Consider the following 25286-nt stretch of genomic DNA (forward strand, 5'->3'; position numbering starts at 1 on the left):
ACCCTGCAACTTGGTGACATTGCTCCGTTTGTTTCTGCAGCCACCACGCCCCATCCCTTTCCCCCTATTCAGCTAAAACTATCAGCGTTTTCTAAAAGGAGATTTGGAAGGACAGACCTGTGGCAAGTCTTCTTTTGCTCTGTAATGTAGTAAGAATGTGTAATATTTATCCAGAATTATCATTCACTTTCTTGCAGCAGTAGTAGCGGCGTGGGATTATGGGTTGTTGTTGTTGGTAGCTGTTGGTAATAATAGACTTACTGGAGGTGGAGGATGAGAAAAAAAGCATTGTCTGTTCTGAGATCAGAACGCAAAAACACCACCTGTAACATCATGTGCTAGCATGTCTGCCCTTAATCATGGCTTGAAGTGTTGCTTTGCAGGAAACCTCTTATATTCATGGGGCTCTAGAAATGAGGTTTGTTCTGTGAGGAGAAAAGTGACGCTATAAATTGAATTCTCTTGTTGTCCAGACTTGTTAAATCAAACGTCAGTGCTTGTTACGGTCGGTCATAGCTCCATCTGGTCTCATCATTACTTCTTTCAAGATAGAAGTAATGAAAGTATGTGTGCTTAGTAAAAAAGATGTAATTATTCTGTGTAAATCTTCTGTATGACAAACGCGTATACATTTATAGGCACATAAGTGTCAGTAAGCACAACGTGTGTGTGTGTGTGTGTGTGTGTGTGTGTGTGTGTGTGTGTGTGTGTGTGTGTGTGTGTGTGTGTGTGTGTGTGTGTGTGTGTGTGTGTGTGTGTGTGTGTGTGTGTGTGTGTGTGTGTGTGTGTGTGTGTGTGTGTGTGTGTGTGTGTGTGTGTGTGTGTGTGTGTGTGTGTGTGTGTGTGTGTGTGTGTGTGTATCAGTCCCACACCTCCAAGAAATTTGTAAGCAGATCTGAGTAGAAAGCGATTCTCTAATCTCAATTTCTTTCCCTCTCATTCTCCTCATTTTTCTCACCTGAGTGCACATCTGAAATGGTTTTATCACCTCTGCTCTCTTCCTTTCACCTCCTCATTTCATTTTTTTCCATCACTCTCTTTTCCCCTCACTGTGGTGTTTATGGCCCATGCTGATTTATGCCAGTTGGAGTTATTCTAATTGCCACCCCTCTGCTCCGTGAGACAGGCGTGTGACGTGTGTGGAACACCAAGGCCAAATGTAATAACTTCTTCTGTCTGTCTGTGACACACACACACACTCATAATTGAATATTGGCACATGCACACACACATGCACACATAGCATGAGGTTATTCCTCAGCAATACTCCTGCTTAGTGTTCATACATATGTAGATTATTATGCAAGAAATTACAGCATTGCAGTGCTTAACGGCTAGCGTTATATGTCATGGGTGCCAGATTTACACTGTGACAGGTCTGTTTGTCAATGTGTATCGTGTTTCGTGTGTGTGTGTGTGTGTGTGTTACAAAGAAGGCAGCACGGAGGTCTGAATGTTATTTACTGCCATACTTGAGGTGTGTGAGCATCAGCACCTTTGCACCTCAGCACTTTTTCTTGCCGTTATCAGGCGAATATAGAAAAACAATGCCACTCACACATAAAAGCTGATGCATTGGTGAGGTAGATGTTATTGGCTGATTTGAGTTAATCACAGATCTGTGATAAGTAACAGTAAATGCAGTAAAGAGATGCCAAATATATGTTTTAGGGAATTTAAAAACATTACCATTGTTCATCCAACACAAAGCCCTCAACTCTTTTGCAACACTGATCCACGTAAGTCGGTAGTTCACATCACAACTGAGCAAACTAGTGATGGTGAAGAGTTTGTGGGTCTGTCAAGTATATATGAACCTAACTGGGTCATTCAGTGGTGTATGGACAGTAGAGATCAGGCAGATAATGAGGTGAGAGAGACAGAAGATGACATGCAAGAACTCCAACTTGAGTTAGACTCAAGTTTTTTACTTAGTCAGTAAAAGGCAGTGCTAGATAGTAAATAAACGTCATCATTTTCTCCTCTGTCAATGTAACACTGGCAGCCATCAGAAAATTCTTATGTTTTGAGTTATTCTGTTGCTAAATTAGGTCTCTAGTTTGCCATGAACATATAAAATGTCATGTGTTCTTAGTAGATTACTTATTCTGCCCAACAAATATATATATGCCACACATACAGTACAACTTAAGTATGTAAAAGAGGTATTAGCAGCCTGACAGGACTGTTTAACAAGCCTGTTTTATTGAGAATCAGCATCAATTTAATTTCTGCGTATCCAGAGAGATTAACATAAAAATGTCAATTTTATTTTCAAAATTTATGACGTGATTGAAAGTGCTGGAAAAAGCTAGTAGGAGGAGGTTGAGTTGAGATTGTTCCCTAGATAAGTTACTTCTTTTTCCTATGTTTAAAACTGAGCTCACTTATCAAAAATATTAATGTCCAAAAGATTAATATCAGCCAGTATTGTTAACTTTTTCTTTTTCTTTCTTTTTCTCAAATATCAATATCGGTATCCTCAGCAAATATCCAGTATCAGTCAGGCTGTAATACAAGCAGCTCACATCCCTGCACGCTTCAGCAGTTATATGAATCATGTTCTGGCATCACAGAGCTTTGGAAATGATGCTGAGCCTCCTCTCTATAAAGTAAACATCAGTCTATTATTGAGTGGGTGTCCAGGCCGTAGACACTGACAGGGTTCTTCTTACTACGAGGTTAGGCCAGGAAGCTATGGATCAACCAGACAGCCTCCTTCTAATAGACTGTTTAGGTTTAATATGAGTTTTCACCTCCTCTAATGGACCCGGCTGTCGCAGGAAGGACACAACAGTGAGATCTTACTCCTAAGTTGTGTGGGTTGCGAGTGGAGAGGCAGACTGATGGCTCCGAGTCTGTTCACTGCCTGAATGTGAATCACATCCGTAATGGTTCCCTTCACTTTATGAGTAAAGAGGGGAAAGATCTGTCTCTGTTTGTGTGTCTAAGAGTGAGCGTGTACCTGTCGGCGCGTGTGTGCTTTGGTGTTAAATTTGGAGTCGCTAGACGGTCACCTTTGCTGTAAAATCTGCTTTACTGGCAACTGAATGAGCCAACAACCTGCGGTCTGTTGTCCTCGGGGCCAGGTCTTTGTGTATTACTGCAAGTTTGAGGGGACTTGGAATGAGTCGTCTGCTGAGGTGGGACAGATGTTCAGCCAATTGGAGGCTTTGGCAGCCGTAACCATAGTTACCAGATGTTCTTATCATACCAGCCTTACACCTCTCGTTCTGTCACAGTCAGAGAGAGAGAAAGGAGCTGGGGCTGACTCTGTTTAGCCAAGAGGCAGTATTTCATGTTGAGCTCTCTCTCTCTCTCTCACTCACTCACTCACTCACTCACTCTCTCGCTCTCTCTCTGAAGGCTGAAGGCACTGAAGCATTTCCTGCCACTTTTAATGGACTTCTATTCAACTTTCCGGTCCTGATCCACTTTTATAGCTCTGATTTTTGCTTCTGAAATCCTCATTCACTTCACAGAAGTCATTTCTGTCCTCTTTACACCGTCAGCCACCCAGCACAGTGTTGGCCATTACATGCACCCTCTGAGACATGACTGGTATTTGAATATGAATGTTGCTCAGAGTGCTTTATTTTTGAATGTCGTTGTATGAATGTGCGTTTGTCTAGATATATACGATATTGTGTGTGTGTGTGTGTGTGTGTGTGTGTGTGTGTGTGTGTGTGTGTGTGTGTGTGTGTGTGTGTGTGTGTGTGTGTGTGTGTGTGTGTGTGTGTGTGTGTGTGTGTGTGTGTGTGTGTGTGTGTGTGTAAGGAGATTTGAAGTTCACTGTACCACCAACACCACTGTTGCCCCTCCCCAGCCCTTTATCCCTGAGCCCATCTGTGCTCACAATGTTTGTTGTGGTTTGGGGTGAGATTTAAAGGCTGGGAGAGCGAAATAGTTTTGGGATGCCTCGGTAAAATCTGTGTGTTTGGGCGCAAGGAGGTATTTTCAAGGCCACACGAACACTTCCAATCTGGCTCCAGGCTCACACTGCACAGGAAGCACGTTATTAAGTCGCAGTACTCAGTTTTACAATCAGTTTTCTAAAAACAGAGCAGAAATAGATCTAAAAATACTGCAGGTTTTCAGTGAAGATGCACTTCTTTGAGGACTATTTACTCATTCTAGAAATAAGTCAGTATTTTAAAATCACATAGAATAAGTGAGATGACTGCACTACTATATAATAAACAACTACTATCATGAAAAAATTATTGATTGATTTAATTAATTTAAGAAAATGTATTTTATTAAGTGACAATGCACATTATTGACTTTTGTAAAACATTAATGTAAATGTGCCACATTTGGCTCAGTAATTTGCCCAACACCTAAATGCCAAGACAGGTAGGAAGAAAAATGGCCATGCAAGTTTCTGATTGATTTCTTTTCTTTAATATCAGAAAAACAAGATCTCAAAATGTATTAATAATCAAATAAACCTAAAAAAAAAAGTCTTTACCCAAGGTCCACTTCTAGCTTTACCACATCAGCAGAGGGATGTTTCTCAGTTTTACAATTATTTAAAAAAAAAAGAAGTATTTTTTAAATGTAGATGCACTTTGATGACTATAATAGAAGTAACTCAATATTACCATGCAGATTTAGTGAGATGACTCCACTACAGTACTATCAGGTAATCACCATGGTTTAAAGCTCCAGAAGTAGCTACTTCCAAAGTCAAGAATTAACTGTAGAGGCGCCCTGGTAGCTCACCTGGTAGAGCTGTACCAAGGCTGCGCCGGCCATGGGTTTGAGTCCGACCAGTGGCACCTTGCTGTATGTCACCCCCCCTCTCCATCTTCAGCTGTCTTGTCAAATACAATAAACAAACTGTAATGCTCAACTGTTAAGATCTTGTTTTATAGTGCAGAATACCACCACTGTTTATCTACAGCAGATGGAGTTTGCTTGTGTAATTATAAATGTTAAAAATTTAAATTTTTTGTAGCACCTTATGAACTTTCCTTCTCTGTTGATTTAACAGCTCCAAAATGAGTAACAAATTCACCTTGGGGTTAAATTGTTTTGCTTTTTCCGAGGTCAAGAATCTACTTCACTCTCAGGCTTTCAAATGATGATTGTGTGCTCATGTGCCCTTCACTCCAGTGTTGTTTGCCTGCATTCACATTCCTCTAAGTACAAATAAAAGGGTTTCTATTTATGATGCAGTGACAACATTGTACCAACGCACACACGCTCCCACTCACAACCTATACTTGGCAGAGCCTTGACACATACAGAACTGAGGTGTGAGATAATGAAATTAGGGCTCCATGCTCCACGCTCCTCTGCCCTGTGGACAGACTGAGCTCTGCAATGTCATCCTGAGGAGAAACATACGACACCTCTGCAGTGAAAACATGTGTTGCTATAGCGCGAGTCCTGGTTAATTTGAAGTAAAGACAAATTATATCCTACCCGTCTGTAGCATTAAGGATATAGCAATCTATAGTCATTGCATACTATACTGGGATTAAAACATTGGAAAAGTAGTCTCCTCAGGGATCACTTTTGTGATTATAATTTAAAATGTGAATTGGAAATCAAAACAACAAAGAGAAATATTTTGAAACGCTGTTTCTCTAGACTCCCTCTTCTCTAGTATCCACTGCTTTCTCTGTATTCATTGCTTTGATGGTTTTCTGTCACTTATCTCCAGCTCGGTCTTTAAACTGGAGAGACTCTTTCTCTCTCTCTTTAATGATGTGCTTGAGTGATGCTAATGAATGGTTCTTACACTCCGTTCCCTTTTCTCTTCTTCTCTCCATCTGCCTGCTTGATCTGTCAGAGAGACAGCAGAAAGAGATTTTTCTACTTTAGTTATGAAACTCCCTCAGGGTGATTCTAAAGGAAAACTCAGATGACTTTCCTCATTTCTGCTGGCCTGCTGATATGATGGATGGAGGTGTTTAAAAAGCCTGACTATTTCTGTTGGACCGTTCGTCTGAGTGGCTCACAGTTAACAGTCAGGAGGGAGTGTTTGGGTAGATGATGCAAAGGGTGAAAAGTGTGTAGGTGGCCCAGTTGAGATAGGAAGGTGTGTGTGTGTGTGTGTGTGTGTGTGTTTGTGTACTTAACTGTATGTGCATACAAGCCTTTGTGCTTCCATGTGTGGTGCAAGTGAAGTCTGGTGTGAAGGAGACCCCAATGTGACGCTCCGTACAGCCATGACTGATTGCACTCTGAGCCAACTCTCCTGTGTTGGGACTAGGAGTGAGTAATAATTTTTCTCCACTCTAAAAAAAAAAAAAAAAAAAGATGCTTTTTTTTTTGTAATAAGGTTTGAAATTGGTTGGTCATGAGGAAATTGACTATTTTGATCGTAAATTACATTGGCTACTTCCAGTTTCACAAAATGTTTGATATCGTGTCTCTTGATATGTTGTTACATTCCTAATAATTAATGACATGTGTAATGTGTAAGAGTAGTTCAGTCACAGACCCACAGATAATTATCACCCGATTCCTCAGTTTTCAGGTCATTGCTTTGGTTTTACTGGACACGACTTTTTGATTAATTCTCACCTTCTCAGTGTAGTTTTCAAACCGCAGCAGAAAGTTATTTTCAGTGAAACTCTACACCTAAAGCACAGCACAGAACAGCGGACCGACCGTGGAGCATTCAGTTGCTTTAGCTCTTCCTGCATTCCTCCGTTATGCTCTAATCACATCCTCCATTTTGTTCCCCCTTGTATTACTATCCTTGATCCTTGCCATCTTGTCTTCATCCCTCTGTCCCATAGCCTTCATCCCCATCCATCCCTGCTATTCCTCCCTCATCCACCCTTCCCTCCTTTCATCCTCTAAGCCAGTGCAGATGCTGAAGCCAGGTGTTCGGTGTGTCGATCTGGTTAGCCAGCCGGTTAGATTCAGATAATGAAGACTTAGCCTCCACTTCCTATTCTGTTGAGGCTGTGTGCTGTTCCCAAGCTAAAACACACATGCATTAACACTGTCTCAGACAGTGCTGGAGGAAGTATTTACTTCAGTAAAACTACTAAAATACTCTATTCAAAGTGAATGTCTGCAATGAAAATCTTACATAAGTATAATCAGGAAAATTAACTTAATTATTGGAGTGGAGAAAAAATGTTTCCCTGTAAATGTTATACTATTAAACATAATTAGATTATTATTACTCATGCATTAATATGAGGTTAATTACTTATATTAATGCATGAGGTTAATTTTCAACTATATTATGTGAAACTGCAACTAATGATTATTTTCATTATGGATTAATCCACTTGTTATTATCTCCATTAATCGATTGATTGTTTTGTTTGAAAACAAATTGACAGATACCCTGTCACATTACCCAGAGCCCCAAGCGACACCTTCACAGTGCTTGTTTTGTCCAATCAATAGTCCAAACCTCAAAAATTTTACAAATAAATTAAAATTACTAAACTAAGTAAAAGGAAAAGCAGCGTCTCCCTACATTTGTAAATGTTTGACATTTTTGCATGAAAAATAATTAAATGATTATCAAAATAGTTTCTGTCAAATGATTAATCGACTAATAATTTCAGTTGTATTTGTGCATTAGCATATGTTTTCTGTACAAAAATCTTACTTTGTGAAGTAATGCTGTCAAATAAATAGCAGAATAGAAGTATAAAGTAGCATGAGATTAAATTACTTGAGTAAAGCTCCTCAAGTAAAGTACTTGAGTAAATGTACTTTCATTCCACCACTGGTCTCACAGACTGATTAGTACGTACACGTGCATGTCCAGTCAAATGCTTTGGAGAATGTAAGCTGGAAACAGCTTTTGTGACCTCAGTGCTTTGTGAAGGACTGACAGGCAGACAATTAAACTGCTCGGTAATTGGCAGAGTATAACCCAAGCAGACAAAGGTCTTCCTGACCTTTGAACTGAGTTTATGACTCCTGTTCCCTGCAACCGCAGGATGAAGGTATGTCAATGGTGATTGTCTTCAGACAAGAGAAAGGAGAGTGTCAGAAAGATCCATGGTGATTTAGGACCGAGCATTACCATGGATGCCGAGAGAAGAGAAAATTGGAAGTGTTTGGGTTTCATTTGAGCAGATAGGGGAAGAGTGACAGAGCTTGCAAAGGAAAGCTTCAATAACACTGACAAGATATAACAAGAGAGGAGTAGATGAGTTGTTTTCATGTGTAGCGAAGAAGTGGAGGAGGCAGGGTTATCTGAGTGCTTGAAAGTAATTTCCCAGAGCAGAACAAGATATAGATAGAGAGAAATGGAGGGAGGGAGGTATAGATGTAGTAGAGAGAGCTAAATGGGGACACACTTGAGACATAAGGTTCATCTATGGGTCTCTGTCACATGACTTCAAAGCATTATATCATTATATATCAGTGCCAGGAAATTGCAAACCTTTGCTCTTCTGCAGTCTCCTTAATCCACAGCTTTTCAATTCCTGCAGGTGTTTCTAAAATGGAAAACCCCTTATGAAACACGAGCTGTATGAATCCGGGATGCTGCAGATCAGTGGCATGGCATCAGAATATTATCTAACATTTGCACTTGGAACTTTTTGAACTCCATGACCTTGGACGGGCTCATCTTCCCTTTTGTGGCACCGAGCCAGGGGAGTGAGGCATTATTTGTTCCGAAACAGCATGTTGTGTGGGGAAAAAAGGGGTTTAGTTGGTGTTACCTTTGAGTCGAATGTATAGAGGTGAGGATACAGTTTCTCTGGCTCAGCTCTATCCCACAGCGGGGTGCGAGTGTGAGCTTGTGTGGGTTTGATTGGCGATGCACTTTTTCTTTTTTTTTATCTTTGTTTATCTGTGATTCATCTGCTGTAGCAAAGCAGAAAGGACAAGCAGGTTACTGCTACTATAGCCTGATTACTCGTCAAATTCACTACGAGTGCGTGTGCAGTTATAGATATATACTTTGTTTTTAATCAATGGGCACTACTTTGCAATATTCTGTATCAATAATGTCCTAATGTATATTTATGGTCTATATATGGTCTATTTAAATGATGGTGAAATCCAGTGATTACATGCACTTTTCAGTCGAAAGGTCTTCTGTAGCTCTCCCAGAAGAATCAGGCTTTTTATACCCAATTATTGGTTGTCAGGTTTTCATTACACCTCTGGAATTAGTTGGTCAACAGGAAATAGAATCAGCAACTATTCTGATGCATAGTTGTTGCAGTCCTACACCTCATCTATTCATTGTGACATTAGCTTTATTATTACTGATGATTTTTTTTAACGTAAAAGTCTGAAGTTCTGTCAAGTTTAGTTTTCTTTTGTTGTTTGAACAACAGTCCAAAATCCAAAAATATTCCATTTACAATTAAATAAACCAGATAAGAGCAGCACATTCTTGTATTTGAGAAGCTAAAACCAGATGGTGTTTGGCATTTTTGTTAGTAAATCAAAATTATTGTTGATTAATTTTCTGTCACTTACAAAACAGACTCATCGATGTGTGTGGTTTGAATATATTTGGTTAGACCTAGATATTGTTTTTGACCAAGCTCACTTTTATCTGCAGCCATCTAACTCTTCTTCTCTCTCCCTCTGCTCTCCATTATCAGGCCGCTGCTGACTTTGCAAAGGCCCACCTGCCCGAGGCTCTCCGCCAGCAGCTACTGACCTATGAACGGGAGAAAGAACGGGACAGAGAAAAAGACAAGGAGAAAGATGAAAAAAAGGAGAGGGGCGGCCTGTCTTATCCTTCGATCCTGGAGCAACAGATCCTGGCCTTGGACAGAGAAATGCTGGAGAAGCTCTCCGCAACTTACAATGAAGCAGGTCTGTGTTTGTTTGTTTATTATGTACCACAAGACCCCCAAACTGTACATGACATATTCAAGTGTACATGTGTCCATGCAAAATTGTATTCATGTTCTTGCATGTTCTCTGTCTTAAATGCTACACTGATTAATTAATTAGCAATGGTCTAAATGTGTGCGTACAGTGTATCAGCTTGTGTGGCCACAATAGAGGGCACAGGCCGCATGCAGATTTTCCCCCACGAGTGTTGCTCATTACTGGGGACACAATAAGAAAGCACCAGTTAGTCTAGAGCGATGTTTTTAAATGTCCCCTATAATGCAGCACGCAAACTATTATTTTCTACTCCAGCGTTTCACTGTTGTTGAATAGCGACTGTCAGCAGCCCCGGGGCTTGCTTATTCAGCTGTTTAAATACAAGCTGATCTTCCCAAGGCTTGTAGTAATTATCTCTGGATGGAGGCAGGGAGGGAGGGGTGACGCGAGAGAGAGAGAGAGAGAGAGAGAGAAAGTGATGGATGGAAAGAGGTAGGAGAGAGGTCAGAGGAAAGGATGTATGTGTGGAAGGAGGATATTTTGCTGGTGAGAGCTATATGCTAGAAAGAGATGAGAGACCTGTGCGACAGCCAAAGTGAGTGGAGAACAATAAAAGAGAAGTGCAGAGATAAAGGGTAAGGAGAGGCAGGGAAGGGACGAACCGAAAGCAGGATGTTCAAAGGGTAAGGAGAGTGGGAACATGGATACAAAGGGTGATGAAAAAGACCGAACCTGAATGAACCAAAACAACCCTTTGGGGGAGAGGAGGAAGAGAACAAAAAGTCCCACAGTGCAATGTAGTAGACATACAGGCTTCATTCATAAACATATTTGACTTTGTTCTAGATTCCATCAAAGCTGTAATACATTAAAAAAAATAAATTGTAGACAACAGAGAGGCAGTGACAGTAAGGGAGAGGGGCAGTAGAGTAATGAGTTTCATGAGGTTTTTTTGTCCACCTCTATGAATTTAATATCTATACTATAGGGCGAAAATGCCGTACCATAGGAAATTAGAGAAAGCCAGGACCATATGTTAACACAATAGAGGGCACAGGCCGCATGCAGATTGTGATTGTGATGTGATTATGAATACATTTTTTCTACAGCAGAAACATTATTGGCTTATTGAACATGCATTTGTTTAAACATTAACGTTTCATTTTCCTCGTTACAGTTCCACACTGTTAGTAATGAACATCCTTCACAGTTTACACACCGACTTCCTTGTTTGTGGTTGACTCACCATACTTTAGTTGTACACCCTCAGTGCAGTGCAGTGAGTTTATATTTCAGGTGCGCTCAATCGATGTTTTTTATTAGAGACTTCAGAGTAGAGCGCTGACATGGAATGAAGGGAGAGATATATTGATAATGCCACGAAGGTCACTGGTCAGATTCAAACCAAAAATGTTGTGGCTCATGTTAACCGTCCCTGCTCTAAGTTTCAAATGTAAGTTTTAAAATGAAGTGGTTTAGATAATCTATATAAACTGTTAGCTTGTCTTGTTTTGTGTCCACTCGTGTTTCTCGCCCCAGCTGACTTTGCTCCAGCAGTGTCACCGTGTTCCCAGATCTCAGTAATTACTTTTGTGCATTCATTGTTATCATAGCCAATAGAAATGAAGGTCATAACGACAGAAAATAAGACCTGAGTTGTAATACAAAGGAATTCAGGAGACGAGGGGAAATGCGGCAGCTTACAATTAAATTACAAGCTTAAACAGTATGTAGCCTAAATGGAAACCTGCACAGACAGCTGACATGTGACTCTCATGTCAGTTGGTGAGGGGGTCACTGGTATGAAAGGGCCTTTGAGAAAGCCTCACAACCTCTAGAGCATGATGGGTCATATGATACACCGATTGAAGACAAGAATTAAAATCTCCAGAGCTGGAGCGCCCGGTGTGGAAGGCTATAGCTGATCATTACTTAACATAAAAGGACGATAATGTTGCAGCTGCATTACATTTTGTTACGCTCACATGCACTCGACCTCTTCATTCTCTTTTATCCTCATCCTCTTCTCCTTCGCTGGTTCCTCAGCTGCAGATATAGCATCGGCTTTCTGATCTGTGCTGCTCTCAAAACAGCCACCAAGTAAATCTCACCTCCTGATCCCTCAGCCTACTTTTGATCTTAAGCTACGTGACCTGTTGCATCCTGGTGCCAAAGATCTGTCCACATCTTTTTTTTTTTTCCCCTCTATATTTTTATCATCCTTTATTTGGACAGCACAGCAAGGACTAACACTGAGGTTATAGATAAACTTACAGTCAAGCTCCATTACAACTAAAGAGCTCCTGTGGCATCTAGTCCAAGCATTAGACATTCAGGGTTTGAATTTGTTGCAGTATTTGTCCTAGCTTTAATGTCAGTGTTTCAGGTGGTGGGGTGTCTGATGATCAGGTAATTGTTGTGCATTCTTGTCCATGTATCTGATTCAACAATCGCATCATTTAGGCTGCACAACTCCCTGCTTTCTGTCGCAATCGGGGCCTAAATTAAGCTGGCAGCGAAGGAGGAGAGAGGGAAAACAGAGAGATACAGTCTCAATTCAGCTCCCAGTCCCCAAGACAACAGCGTATCAGATTTATCCCCCTGTTTGTTCATCCCTCTGTTGTTTTATCAGTGAACAAAAGCGCTTGGAAGAAAGATAAGGGAGATGGGACTTTGATGGAATGGCCAGGAGCTTAGAGTCTATTATGGAAACAGTCTCTTTAATGCGGTGTGGTATTCTATTAGCACTAACCTTTATGTAGCTGTGTGACATGTCTCTTAGCACACGCCTTCACCCACGCAAGCACACAAAAGTGTCCTGTAGTGCATTAGTCCAATAATTATCGTTGCAAGCAGCAATATAGCGACCAGGCTGACAATTAAGCCATGTCATGTGGCATAAAGGGTTCTGTCTTACGAATTAAAGGCTAGGAACAGTTAAAATTAGATTACTTAGATTAGTTCATGGAACTATGTGCAGAAATATTTTGGGGAAAACATTTTGTGCATCCGTCTTCCAGAAGAGAAAAATAAACCTCTAAAAGAGCAGGAATTAAACATAGTGTATAGTGTGTTTAATCACTGCATTATGAAGTGCTTTATGTTTTATAGGAAGGTGACATATAACAGTGAGTAGGTTAGCTCTCTTAACACACATATCAACACAAACACACTTGGAATCATTTCAATGTCGAACTGCCAGGGAGCAGAACGTTTTAGAAATCAAATATTTGCAGGAAGGAAGGAAATATTTCTGCATCAGTAATGCAGCAGGAAGTATTCGTATTACTGGTGTCATTATACTGATATTTTATTTTGCGAGAAAATGTATCATGAAGTATATCACTATAATAACTTTGGGCCTCTTCTCTAGTTAGAACAATTCACCAGGCTTTCCTTGACTGCCAGAGACAATGTAAATGATTCTCTTCAGAGCGAAGCTCCATTTTGTTTTTGATTTCCTAAGCTTTGCATTTGTTTGCTGTTTATAATTATTTTTAGCAGAATGTTGATGTCATTGCTCTTTATTGCTCTGTGTCATTTAATTTGTCTTTTCTGTCTCCAGTGAGGTTAATCATTGTTTGGATTGTTGATTTTCTCTGTCAAGTGTCTGATTACTTAAGAAAAGCACTTTACATTCCATTACCCTTTAAGTAAATGTTTGTTCATGCCAAGTATGTTTGCAGCACTTTGTTTCCTCTTTTAGACTCCACTTTGTTTGTGGCGTACAATGACAATTACATTTACATCAGTGTGGGCGTCACAAATAATGACGCCCACACTGATGTTACAGACCCAGTTATGTACACAAACTGGTATCAAACTTTTTTTCCTCTTGTGAATATTATCATAACGTCTGTTTCAGACTTCATCACCATTGTTCCATACTGAATGACCCTTTTCCACCCCATGTGTCAACCTCCAAGCCTCCCAATTCAATGGTGACGGGTCTGAATAAAGGTCCAGTGTATAACATGTAGGAGGCTCTATTGGCAGACCTTGAATATAATATTCATAAGTATGTTTACAATGGTGTATAATCACCTGAAAATAAGAATGGTGTTTTTGTGGGTGGCCTTTCAATTCAATTCAATTTTATTTGTATAGCGCCAATTCATAACAGAAGTTATCTCAGGACACTTTTCAAATAGAGCAGGTCTAGACCGAACTCATAACATTTACAGAGACCCAACAGTACCACCATGAGCAAGCACTTGGCGACGGGGCAAGGAAAAACTGCCTTTTAAGAGGCAGAAACCTAGGACAGACTCTTCGGCTCTAGGTGGGTGGTCTTCTGCCTCAACCAGTAGATGATGACAACGACGACAACAGCGACGATGGGGGACAATGAGCAGTGATAATAGTAACTGTATTAGTAATATTAATAATAATAATATCAGTGATATTAGCAATGGCAGTCAAGCAGGACCATGGTAGGAGGCTCCACCAGGATCGACAAGAACCTGCGAGACGAGAAAGCACAAGAACTCCGGGGAAGAAGTGAAGTTAGTAACATGCATTAATGGAACATGAAAGAGTGCAGAAAGAGAGATGAAGAGAGGAGCTCAGTGCATCATGGGAAATCCCCCGATAGTCTAGGCCTAGAGCAGCATAACTAAGGGATGGTTCAGGACTCACCTGATCCAGTCCTAACTATAAGCTTTATCAAGAGGAATGTCTTAAGCCTACTCTTGAATGTGGAGATGCTGTCTGCCTCCCGAACCAAAACTGGAAGCTGATTCCACAGGAGAGGAGCTTGGTAACTGAAGGCTCTGCCTCCTGTTCTACTTTTAGAGACAAGTAGCCCAGCATTCAGAGAACGTAGTGTTCTAGAGGGGTAATAGGGTACTATAAGCTCTTTAAGATATGAAGGGGCCTGACCATGAAGAGCTTTATAGGTGAGGAGGAGGATTTTAAATTCTATTCTAAATTTTACAGGGAGCCAATGCAGAGAAGCTAGTACAGGAGAGATGTGATCTCTTTTCCTAGTTCCTGTCAGTACTCGTGCTTTCATGGTGCCTGCCTTGTTGAACCACCATGTTTCTACAGTAGCACAGAACAGACAAACCAAACACTGAATCTAGAATTAATCCCTTTGATTCACCTTTGGAAATGCGCACTGAAGCTTCAACAAGACAATCAGAAAGTGACCTTAACTCTGGCCTACACATAATAGTGGAGTTAGAGAAATGTGACTGATTCTGTTTCTTTTAAACCAAAGCTCGGGTACCCAGCTGTCAAATAAAGTATGGATGTGTTGGTGGTTGAAAATGGATCAAACTCTTTAAAGCAATAGATAAAACATTTTTGTTGTTTATCGTACTGATACTCATACTCACATATCAGATCAGGACAGGCTGTATTTTGGTTCCTACTTTACAGTATAGCTGCCTAAATGACAGAGCCACAGGCCTATGGCAAGACTTGGATGAACTCTTGACCTATGAATGAAAAATGTTTATCTGCAAGATACAAAAACACAAACTGCTACTTGGAATCAAGTTTGTTTAAATGAAATAAGACTCAAAGATTAAAACACTATCCCATTTTAAATGTTTATCAAGGGGTAGTACAGATAAAACTGCACTGGGAAATGTTTAGCCTCGGAAACATGGACACAATGTTGATTTAAACATTTGACAAAAACTAAACACATTTGACAGGCATCTGACATATGAGCGTTCTTGTTATATAACAACATAGCTCATCATTGCAGTGGTTTTTGGCAGCTGATTTTTTAATTTCCAGTGCCTCCCTTTCGTGAACTCACCAAGGAGACTTTTTAAAGCAGGTCTCACTCACTGCATGACTGCAGGACCATTAGATAGCTAAGATGGTGAGTTTTCCATTGTGATGAATTATCCATCATCTCAAGCAAGTCTTTGCAAGTTTGATGTTGGATTCAAAAGTGCTCTGACTGTCTGACCTCCGCATGAACAACTCAAGATTTTTGTGCTGAAGTATGTAAGGACTTCAGGCGCCCACTTGGATGTGTGAAGAGGAAGGAAGGAGATTGGGAGGATTGATTATATTAGAGGGGAATTCCACTGACTTACAGGTCTTGGGGAATACTACTGAATATGTGAAATAATGTAAAGCCTTTTTGAGGCTCCAGAGAAAGATGAATTGCCTCAGGTGATGCCTCTTGAGTCAGTGTTGGTTGGGGCTGAAGTCTACCAGTTTGAAACAGATCTAGAAAATGAACCTACCAGACCCCTGTAGCCTGCTTCTCATCTCTGTTTGAGGCTACATTAGCCACTACTAGCATGATACACACACAAATCGCACGGGTTGCATTTGTAGGTAACATAGCCACCAATTTTGACAAAGAGGAATCCATGGAATAAGAAACACGATACCTCTGTTTCTGCTCCATTAATTTTGATCCCTTTGTTATTGGAGTGCAATGTTAACCTGGTGGCATACTCTCAAACCACTTCCTAACCCACATGGTGGACTTTGTCAGTGTTGCCATAACCATCATCATATGCTTTGCTCAGATATGACCCAATTGTCACTGCAGTTTATGATAAATGATTATCTACCCTTCCATTTTTCATCATAAAAATTATAAAAGGAACAAGAAACACAGAAATGATTGGGTGGTCCAAGAGTACACAGGAGACTAAAGCAAAATATCCACAGGGCTCCGAAAAGACTGAGGATTGGACATGGCAGCTAGTTATTTACAATACAAAGTAATGAATGAAACAAAAACTTTATAGAAAGCAGAGATAGCTTCATTGTGACATAGTATGCAAATTCAGAGTGTTGCACAGACTTGATGAAGCAGTTCAAAATGTTTTATGCAGTGCAAAATGCTAAAAATAGCATCTCTATAAATGTTAATAGTGCAAGTCCAAGGAGGGCAGGTAAGACGGGATGGCAGCTTTTAAGGGAAAAAATGTTTCCAATGTTGTGGGAGGACTAATGGGCAAGTGGCGTTTTTTTAGAAAGGCTTTGAAGAAGACAATGAGCCGGGGCGAGCTGGGTGACGGCTTTCCTGCCCTCACATTTTTCACTTAAATGCCAAGCAGCTTGGTAAAGAACATACATCCATGGGAAGTATTCTGGTGCAGTATGGACACTTATATCCTCCAGGCCAACTGAGAGCACGAGCAGAGACTTTGCTAAATCCGAGAGAGTGAATCAGTGCAATGATATAAATTGGACTGGGAGAATAACTGGGACTGAGATGTTAATCTTATTGGAGTGTTTAAGGTGTGCCTGGCCAAGCTAACCCAATAATTAGCATGAGCAGAGGGTGCATTCAGGCCGTGGTGCCATTTTAATAGTGAATGCTGAGCGTGTGCCGGGCATGGCTGGGCTAATTGGGGAAGGGTGTGCTAGCGAGGCACCTCAGTCCATTATCTCTATCGCCATGGGAACTAGATAAGGATAATTAGCTGGACAGCATGGCACAGTGCAGGGGAAGCTATAGGCACGAGCAGCCGGATTAGGGAAGCATATAATGATGAAACTAATAGAAATGGATTTTTCACAAACTGCATAAAAGATTTTGTAAGTCGTTTACAATTAAGTGGCATCAATATTCACTTCACTCATCTTAAACCTGGTGCTCTTTCTCTGTTATTTTCTGTTGCTTTCTCTTATTTTTGCTCAGTTTTCAGTTTTTTTTCCTCATCCAAAGCTATAGATGGGAACAATACAATCTTTGTCCCACTGAGAGGTTTTCTCTTTCTTTCCTCCATATCTCTCCCCTTCTCCTCGCTTTCCACCACTCGTCAACTCTAACTCTACATTTATTTTGCATCCACTGCTGCTCCCGTGTTAACCTTTCTCTCTCCACCAGCTCATCCCTCACACTTACTATATCAGGGGTGTCGGAGTAACTGTGAACTGAATGGAAGAATCTTTTACATTTTTATTTTATTCTGCTCGACGTAAACGGTCAGTCAGTCAACATCACACCAACATGTGGAACTTTAAAGGGAAGTTAGTAGGTCATCTGCATTCATACGATGGCATTTAAACCAGTAGTAGTCTTCCTTCAACCTCCTGAAAATGTCTCCTCTATATGTCCTATTTTTCCATCTCACTCTCTCTCTCTCTCTCTCTCTCTCTCTCTCTCTCTCTCCGGGTGGTCCAGATCAGTAGGACCCCCTACTTTCAACTCTTTTTTTCCTCTCCTCTGTTCCCCCCCCCCTCTCTCTCTCTCTCCAGTTTTGTCTTTTTTCTTTGTGAGCAGATGGCCAAACAGGCAGATCTGTTCTTTCTCTACGGGACTTTGGATCTCACACAATAGGCCTCAGATTCTGAGTCCAGACTCTGTTCTGCCTCGCTGGGAAGCTAAACAAAGAGAGGAAGGAGGAGAAGAAATGAAAGCATTTGGAGAGCGGTACAAGGAAGAGAAGTTACTTCAAAGAGTTTTTGCACTGTTTGCATATTGCTTCATGTGTTTCACTGTAGAGCAGGAGGACAGTGTGTGTACTGGAAGTGTAGTGTGTTTTCACAGAGGTTGTGTGTCCTTAAAGAAATGTGTATTTCTCCTTAGATTCTTGAAGTTTTTGATAGAGGTTGCTATGATTTAGGGTTGGGTGAAATGATGATCTAAACTGTGAGCTGATGCGAGTCCGTCAGCCTGTTTTGTGGCAATATTGCACCGTAGCTCTGTGAAAGGCTGGTCAGTCAGTCTGTTGGTGAACAATAAAGATATTCTTACTGAAATATCTTAAATAAATGTCTTTACAGACATTCACGGCCCCCTGAGGATGAACCCTGTGACTTTTCCTTTTAGCCCCACCGTGAGGTTGAGGTCGATGTTTTGAGTGAAATGTCTCGACAACTATTGGATAGACTGCCATGAAATGTAGCACACACCTTCCTGTGCAACTTAGGATGAATTGTAATAGCTTTCATGATCCTCTGACTTTTCATCCAGTGCCATCATCTGGCCAAAATGAGAACTGTCCACTACTTTGTTTTACTGAAGGGCATCAGCCTCAGTTGTACTGTGTTTAGAGCTAATAAGATAATGTTGCTGTAGGCCAGTCTTAGTGTTGGTGTATGATTTATGCATAATATAAATGTAATATTATCTTGATTTGACATTTTTGTCTCATAATTTTATCCATATTGAGTTTGTCAATTCATTTTTCAGAAAATGTACTAAATTACAACTTCTTTCACCCCCACCCTCCTCCTCCTCCATCTCATCTTTCTCTCTGCTGTTCCCTCACCCTCCTCCATCTGTTTCAGGTACTACATGCCTGGTGGCCCTGCTGTCTGATAAGGAGTTGACAGTGGCCAACGTCGGAGACTCGCGCGGAGTTCTTTGCGATAAAAACGGCAACGCCATTCCTCTATCGCACGACCACAAACCTTACCAGCTCAAAGAACGCAAGAGGATAAAGAAGGCTGGTGAGAAAACAGCTGCAGTCCAGACCACCAGACTTTCCTCAGCTGATTCAGAGCAGCAGAATGAGGCTTTATTAAAACTTCAGGGAACATCAGAACTGAGATTGTTGTCATGAAAGCATAAAATAAGTCTTCTTATGATCAAAGCTAAGCACCATTATCCTTTTTTCCACATCTTGTGTCTCTGAGCTCAGGCTGACATCAAACCCTGGTGACTGATAACACAATCTGCTTCTAAAGCAGCATGTTATCAAATGCAGCCAGACAGTGCACAGTATTTAAGGTGTATTTGTAGGCATAATTCTCCCTCCTACCCTATCTGCATACTCTCTGTGCTAAAGAGAGTTCGATGGCAGGTTGCCAGATTAGTGAGTCAGTGTGGTCACTGTCAGGACAGCCCACCATCTCCATCTAATGGTCTAATTTGGTACTGGGAGAAACAATGTAGTGCTTTAGTTTGCATCATGTTGCTGTTAACTTATTCATGGAACATGTTTGCAATTTGGGATTCCCTACTGTTTTTAGTGATCCTCAGTGGGGGGCTACTTAATGTTTTAATCATAAATTCCCATATACAGGAACTACTAGAATACTAATAAAACTGCTTATACAGTAGTCCTCTCTCATGGGGTGCCATTATCTTGTTTCAGTGGTGTTTGTCTGTCTCTCTGTGACACATTCTTGTAAACAGACACTCAAGAACAATTAATGATAGAAACTTTATACCTGCTCCACAGGCTCCAGAGGGTAGAGCTGATGATCTGATTAGATTTTGGAGCACCTTGCTGCATAAATGTACATGTTAATGAGGGAAACCTGATTTTCTTTAAACTGTTGTAACTCTTAAATTCCAAATTAAGTCCCGTATGTCAGTGAAAATATTCAAAAGAAAGTATAAAGTCACGTTTCTCCTTCAGGCATCAACCTCACAGTATGAAACAACAACGTCTTGATACTAGAGCAACAAACTGCAACAGCCATGATAATACATGAGACAATTTTACTTCAAAACTTTTTTATTTATTTATACATATATATTAAATACATTTAAAAAAGGAGCTCCCATATGGAAAATACCAAATTAATATTTTTGTTGTTGTTGTTGATATACATCTCTTATTCTGCATTGCCTGACCAGTATTTTCAATTTCCTTATTTCTATTCTGTGTATCTTAAGATACATTTTAAAAATCAGTTATTAATAGTATAAAGAAATTGTCTCTGATTTGACCTACTTTTAATTCCAGTGATTGCACTCTGTGTCTCCAGTACAAAAATGTTTTTGTTGTTCATATTGTTAGTTTGATGAAGACCTTCGACTGAAGTGTTTCATGAGTTTCAAACTAATAAACAATGAAAGAAAGTGGGTTCAAACAGATAAGCCTGTGATTATGTAAGGACATAAATTCGGTCTAATGATAATGTGAGGGCAGGAATGTTTGCTAATTAATGCATTTATTAACTTAATTGCAGCCCTTAGTTGCTAACTGCTAATGTTAATACCTGATAGTGCTTAAAAGAGACACTAGGCAGTGTCTAATCTGTTGGTTGTTTCCAATTGCAGTTTGTACGTAACATTTCCCCAACAATTATGTAAAAGCAGCTCACTTAAAAGGCAGTAGTTGCTAAAGTAGCTACCACTGAGGACACAGAGGCCATGTCTTCTCTGCTTTTTCAGAGAATCTGGGGATTTGAGCTAACTTCTGTTGCAGTTTATAATAGAAAGTTACACATAATGGGATTTTTTTTAGAGCCTGAACTCCTAACCTCAGTGGTTTTAAAATGCTGGCTATGGCCTTGCTCACTAGGAACTCAGGAGGCAGCCTGACCTAGTATGGAATTCTTCATCCTATCAAGTCATTTCCAGGACAATTCCCGGCTTGTAAATCTGTTCAAGCCACAGAGGACACACAGCTGTACTTGCCGGATGTGACATGAATTGAAATGTATCCAACATAAACAAATTGTTCCGTGTGCATGAACCTTGAGCACTGAGAGAAAACATGTCAGTGGCACTGATCCATATTATTATCTGCATTTTGATGTGAAGTGCAGCGGTCTAATAGTGGTTGGTTCAGAGGAGAAAAAAATAATCTTTTATCTCAAAGTTTAATGGCAATAACATGGAAAAACATATGTTTCTCTACTTTTCCTCCCACCTTTGTGTTCCTCCTTCCTCACCTTCTTTCTAACACCTCCCTGCTCCTCCCCCTTATATTTTACTTCCCACTCTGCTTGTTTTATCATTTTTTCCTTCTGTCTTCCTCCTCAGGAGGGTTCATCAGCTTCAATGGCTCGTGGCGTGTCCAGGGCATTTTGGCCATGTCCCGTTCTCTTGGCGATTACCCACTGAAGAACCTCAACGTGGTCATTCCTGATCCCGACATCCTGTCATTTGACCTGGACAAGCTGCAGCCGGAGTTCATGATCCTGGCGTCGGACGGCTTGTGGGACACCTTCAGCAACGAGGAGGCGGTTCGCTTCATCAGGGAACGACTGGACGAGCCTCATTTTGGCGCCAAGAGCATCGTCCTCCAGTCCTTCTATCGTGGTTGCCCTGACAACATCACCGTCATGGTGGTCAAGTTTAAAGGCAAGGCCAGTGAGCAGTAGACCACCCGTCTACCACACACCATATCTATAATATGTTTGAATATAAGTAAGAAAAAAATAGGCTTAAAATGAAAGATTTAAAAACCGAGCCCGCAACTTTTTGAGCGAGAACTATTTCTATCACAGATATTTACAGAAGTTAGCTCTTTAACGCATCAAACCACGCCCTCCCTCCCCCCTCCTCTTCTACTTTTACTGCTGAAAAAGTGACACTTGTGAGAAAATGTCTTTCATTAAGGCTTCACCATATCGTCAGACACCGTAATGCGAGCTGGGTCACTGTTATGCAAATAAACAGATTTAGCTCTGTGCAGCTGTGGGTACGCTTATGTGTGTCTGTGTGTGTCTGTGTGTGTCTGTGTGTGTCTGTGTGTGTCTTTGTGTGTGTGTGAGTGAGTGAGTGAGTGAGAGAAATGTCTGTCGATGTGATAAACTTGCACACAAGTGTCACGTTAACAACCAACCCATTGTCTAGCCAACAATGAGACATTTTACAGTATACAAGATAGCATGGAGTTTCACTTCCACATTATTTCAATTGTCTGTGTGACCACTAATTTTATGTTTTTAGTTTCCTCATCATTTAATCGTATCGACGTCTACCAGGTGTCTGCACTGAAAGGTCCGTCGTTTAACAGGTTGGCAGGTTTTTTGTTTTTTCCGTGGATCAAATACATGTCACTGGTGCAAATCATCAATATGAAGTTATTCCCTTTATACATGAACAACACAGATGATAATGTGCGTATGTTAAGATATCACCATGAATATTGTACAGCGAGAGAACTTATTACAATATCACATCACACTTGCTGAACGTGGGAATCCTTGAGTGTTTTTATCTTGAGTTGCCAAATTTTATAAGTTTATTTGTTGGATGTCTTAGTTCACTTTAAAATGATTGCTGTTAAAGACAAAATATATTCTTTTTGATTGTTGATACATTTTACAACTTCTTACGGCTGAGTTTGAGCTAGTTTGATCTTTTTCTGTTACTGTGTTCAGCCCCGACTGATTAGCCTCCATGTAACTACTGATAATGTAATGACCGCTGGATAATGCAGTAGGCTGTCAAAGTGTAACCGCATCTCATTTTAAATGGCTGTAAAATGTAATGCAACTTTTCTTTAAAGCAATAGACTCTCAGATAATGTGGAGATAATGTTGTAACATCTCATTATGACTCCTAACTGCTGATTCATATGGTTTGTCACACGTCATCTGATGATATATTAACATTGATTGTTACGTCAAACTTGTAAGGAGAAGCTAATAATCTAGTTTTCACATGTAATAATTGAAAGAATAATTGGCATCTAATTTTAATTTTATATTATTTAGGAATGTATATTACTATGGTTTACAATCCTTTTAATAAGCTTCATTTTTACATATTGACATGCTCTTCCTTTATCTGACTTTTCTTACATTATCATTCACTACAAACCTACATAATATAAATATACTGAAATTGACAACTTACTGTTACAATGTCATCTGTTAATGTCACCTTCACTAAGAGAAAAGTCATTTTCTCCCGATACAGATCACATATCACATTTCCCTGAACTGTAACTCAAAATGTAACAAGCCTTTGAATAAAATGTGTTATTGTTGCCTTATTTTTTAACTGTTCATTTCCTTCTGTTATGAAGTCTGCTGCCAAAACTACTTCTTGGTTTGTAATGTAACGCAGTCGATCATACAGTTACCATGCACACTGCACGACCTCCGTGTCTCACCTTGTTAACTCACATGTAGAATATCGTCCTCGAAAGAGTGTCTCCGAGAGACACGACATTGTAAGATGAATGTACATACTGTCCTCATGTTAGTTATCACCCCTTCCACTGTTTATACAGCCATGAAGAAAGTAACGCGCCTGCTCCTGGATTGTTTAACTTCAGTGATATATAACAGATAAAACTGTTTAAAACTGCTTTTTAAGTTCACATTATTCCTCCATACTGTATGTTGCCAAATGTTTATGTGGCATTTGTACTTGTTTATGTTGACTTTAATAAACTGTAAACAAAAATCTGAAATTTTAAAATGGAAATCAAAAAGGTAACATTAAAATGCTAAATGATATTTTCTCTGTGCCTATTTATTTATTTATTTATTTATTTATTTATTTATTTTTAAGAAAGTAAACATTGAAAGTAACGCATACACATTTACTGTATCATAGAACAACGTAGACATAAAACAGGAAAAGAGAAGAGAGAAAATGTTGTCATACCCTTACATAGTGTATGTTCTGGGGACTCATAATAATAATAAAAAGGCACTATAAGCAACATAAATATATCATAATTGTTTATTTCTCTTATTTAAAGACAGAAAATGATTCAACAACTTTTGAAAAGCTCTGTTTCAGTCAGTCTGTGCCACCTGCTGGTGATTAGAAGATGTTCATTGTAGCAGTCCATGTTTACTAATTATGTTAGGACTGGAAAATAAGCTGAACATACTTTGATCCTGACATTATGATTCTCTGATGTATTTAATTATATATTACTAGTCAATAGATCAGTCACAATCCCACTTAATAAAACAGCAGCCAGTGACATTTGATCATCAGCCTACAGTCCAGTCAAATAGTGTTCATTAAGGCAAACACATCAGTACACACTGGTATATTTTATAAATATATATAGTTGGGTTTATTGGAGTTGTACTAATGTTTAGAGCAGTGGTTCTCAAACTTAGGTCTGATAAGATTTTCTTATTCCATAACTGTCTATACTGTAGATCAGCCGATTAACAGTGAACAGCGTGAAACCTACAAATAACAGAATAATCTTTCTTATACATTTTATCATTGAGTCAATTAAATAATATTGAAATTAAAATATTCCCCATTTGTCCTCGGACCCCTGGTTGACAACCACTGATTCAGATCATGTTGTCCAGTCATACAGTAGCACAGAATCAGTGCAATGCTGTACTCATAATAATCATAATAATCCAAAATATGTTTTATGGTGTATAATTAGTAAACAAAGCTCCCCATGCACAGACTGCAACAGTCAGCGGCTGGTGGGTCGTAGGACCATGCAGTTAAAAATCTAAATTAACCACCCGCACGCTAGAATAACTTTACTGTGATTTTATTAGGAGCAAACAACGCTTTCGTGTTCGCTCAGTAAAATTACATGAGCACCCACAGGTCTGATCTTTTTTCTCCTTTCCTTTTTGTCGGTGTTTTACCATTTTTACAAATGTATAATGTAAAATATATATTAAAAAACATAATACTGCACAAAAATACTTATGACAAAAACATAGTATTAATGAAGATTGTGATAACTACTCATGTGACCCAGATGTAGCCTATTTATCACAACCGTGAGTGCCTGTGTACATTTTAATGAGCGAACCTGCAGAAGCTTCTAATAAAACAGCGAAGTCATTCCAGTGTGCAGTCGTTAATTATGTTTTATGGTATATTCATTTGAGATGAATAACAAATTCCCAGAAACAATGTATGTTGAGAGATTTCT

General features: G+C 39.8%; 1 protein-coding gene across 1 annotated transcript in view; it reads left to right on the forward strand.

Annotated features, from left to right (window-relative positions):
• The window catches only part of ppm1lb (protein phosphatase, Mg2+/Mn2+ dependent, 1Lb), a 45720-nt gene extending 21849 nt beyond the window's left edge, over positions 1-23871 (forward strand). The window contains exons 2-4 of the mRNA XM_051397861.1: positions 9555-9771; positions 19009-19170; positions 21440-23871. Coding sequence (XP_051253821.1) covers positions 9555-9771; positions 19009-19170; positions 21440-21780 — 720 coding nt within the window. The 3' untranslated portion in view covers positions 21781-23871. The remainder of the gene's footprint in view (positions 1-9554; positions 9772-19008; positions 19171-21439) is intronic.
• The last annotated feature ends 1415 nt before the right edge of the window (positions 23872-25286 follow it).

Source organism: Dicentrarchus labrax, unplaced genomic scaffold, assembly GCF_905237075.1.
Source record: "Dicentrarchus labrax unplaced genomic scaffold, dlabrax2021, whole genome shotgun sequence".
Lineage (NCBI taxonomy): Eukaryota > Metazoa > Chordata > Actinopteri > Moronidae > Dicentrarchus > Dicentrarchus labrax.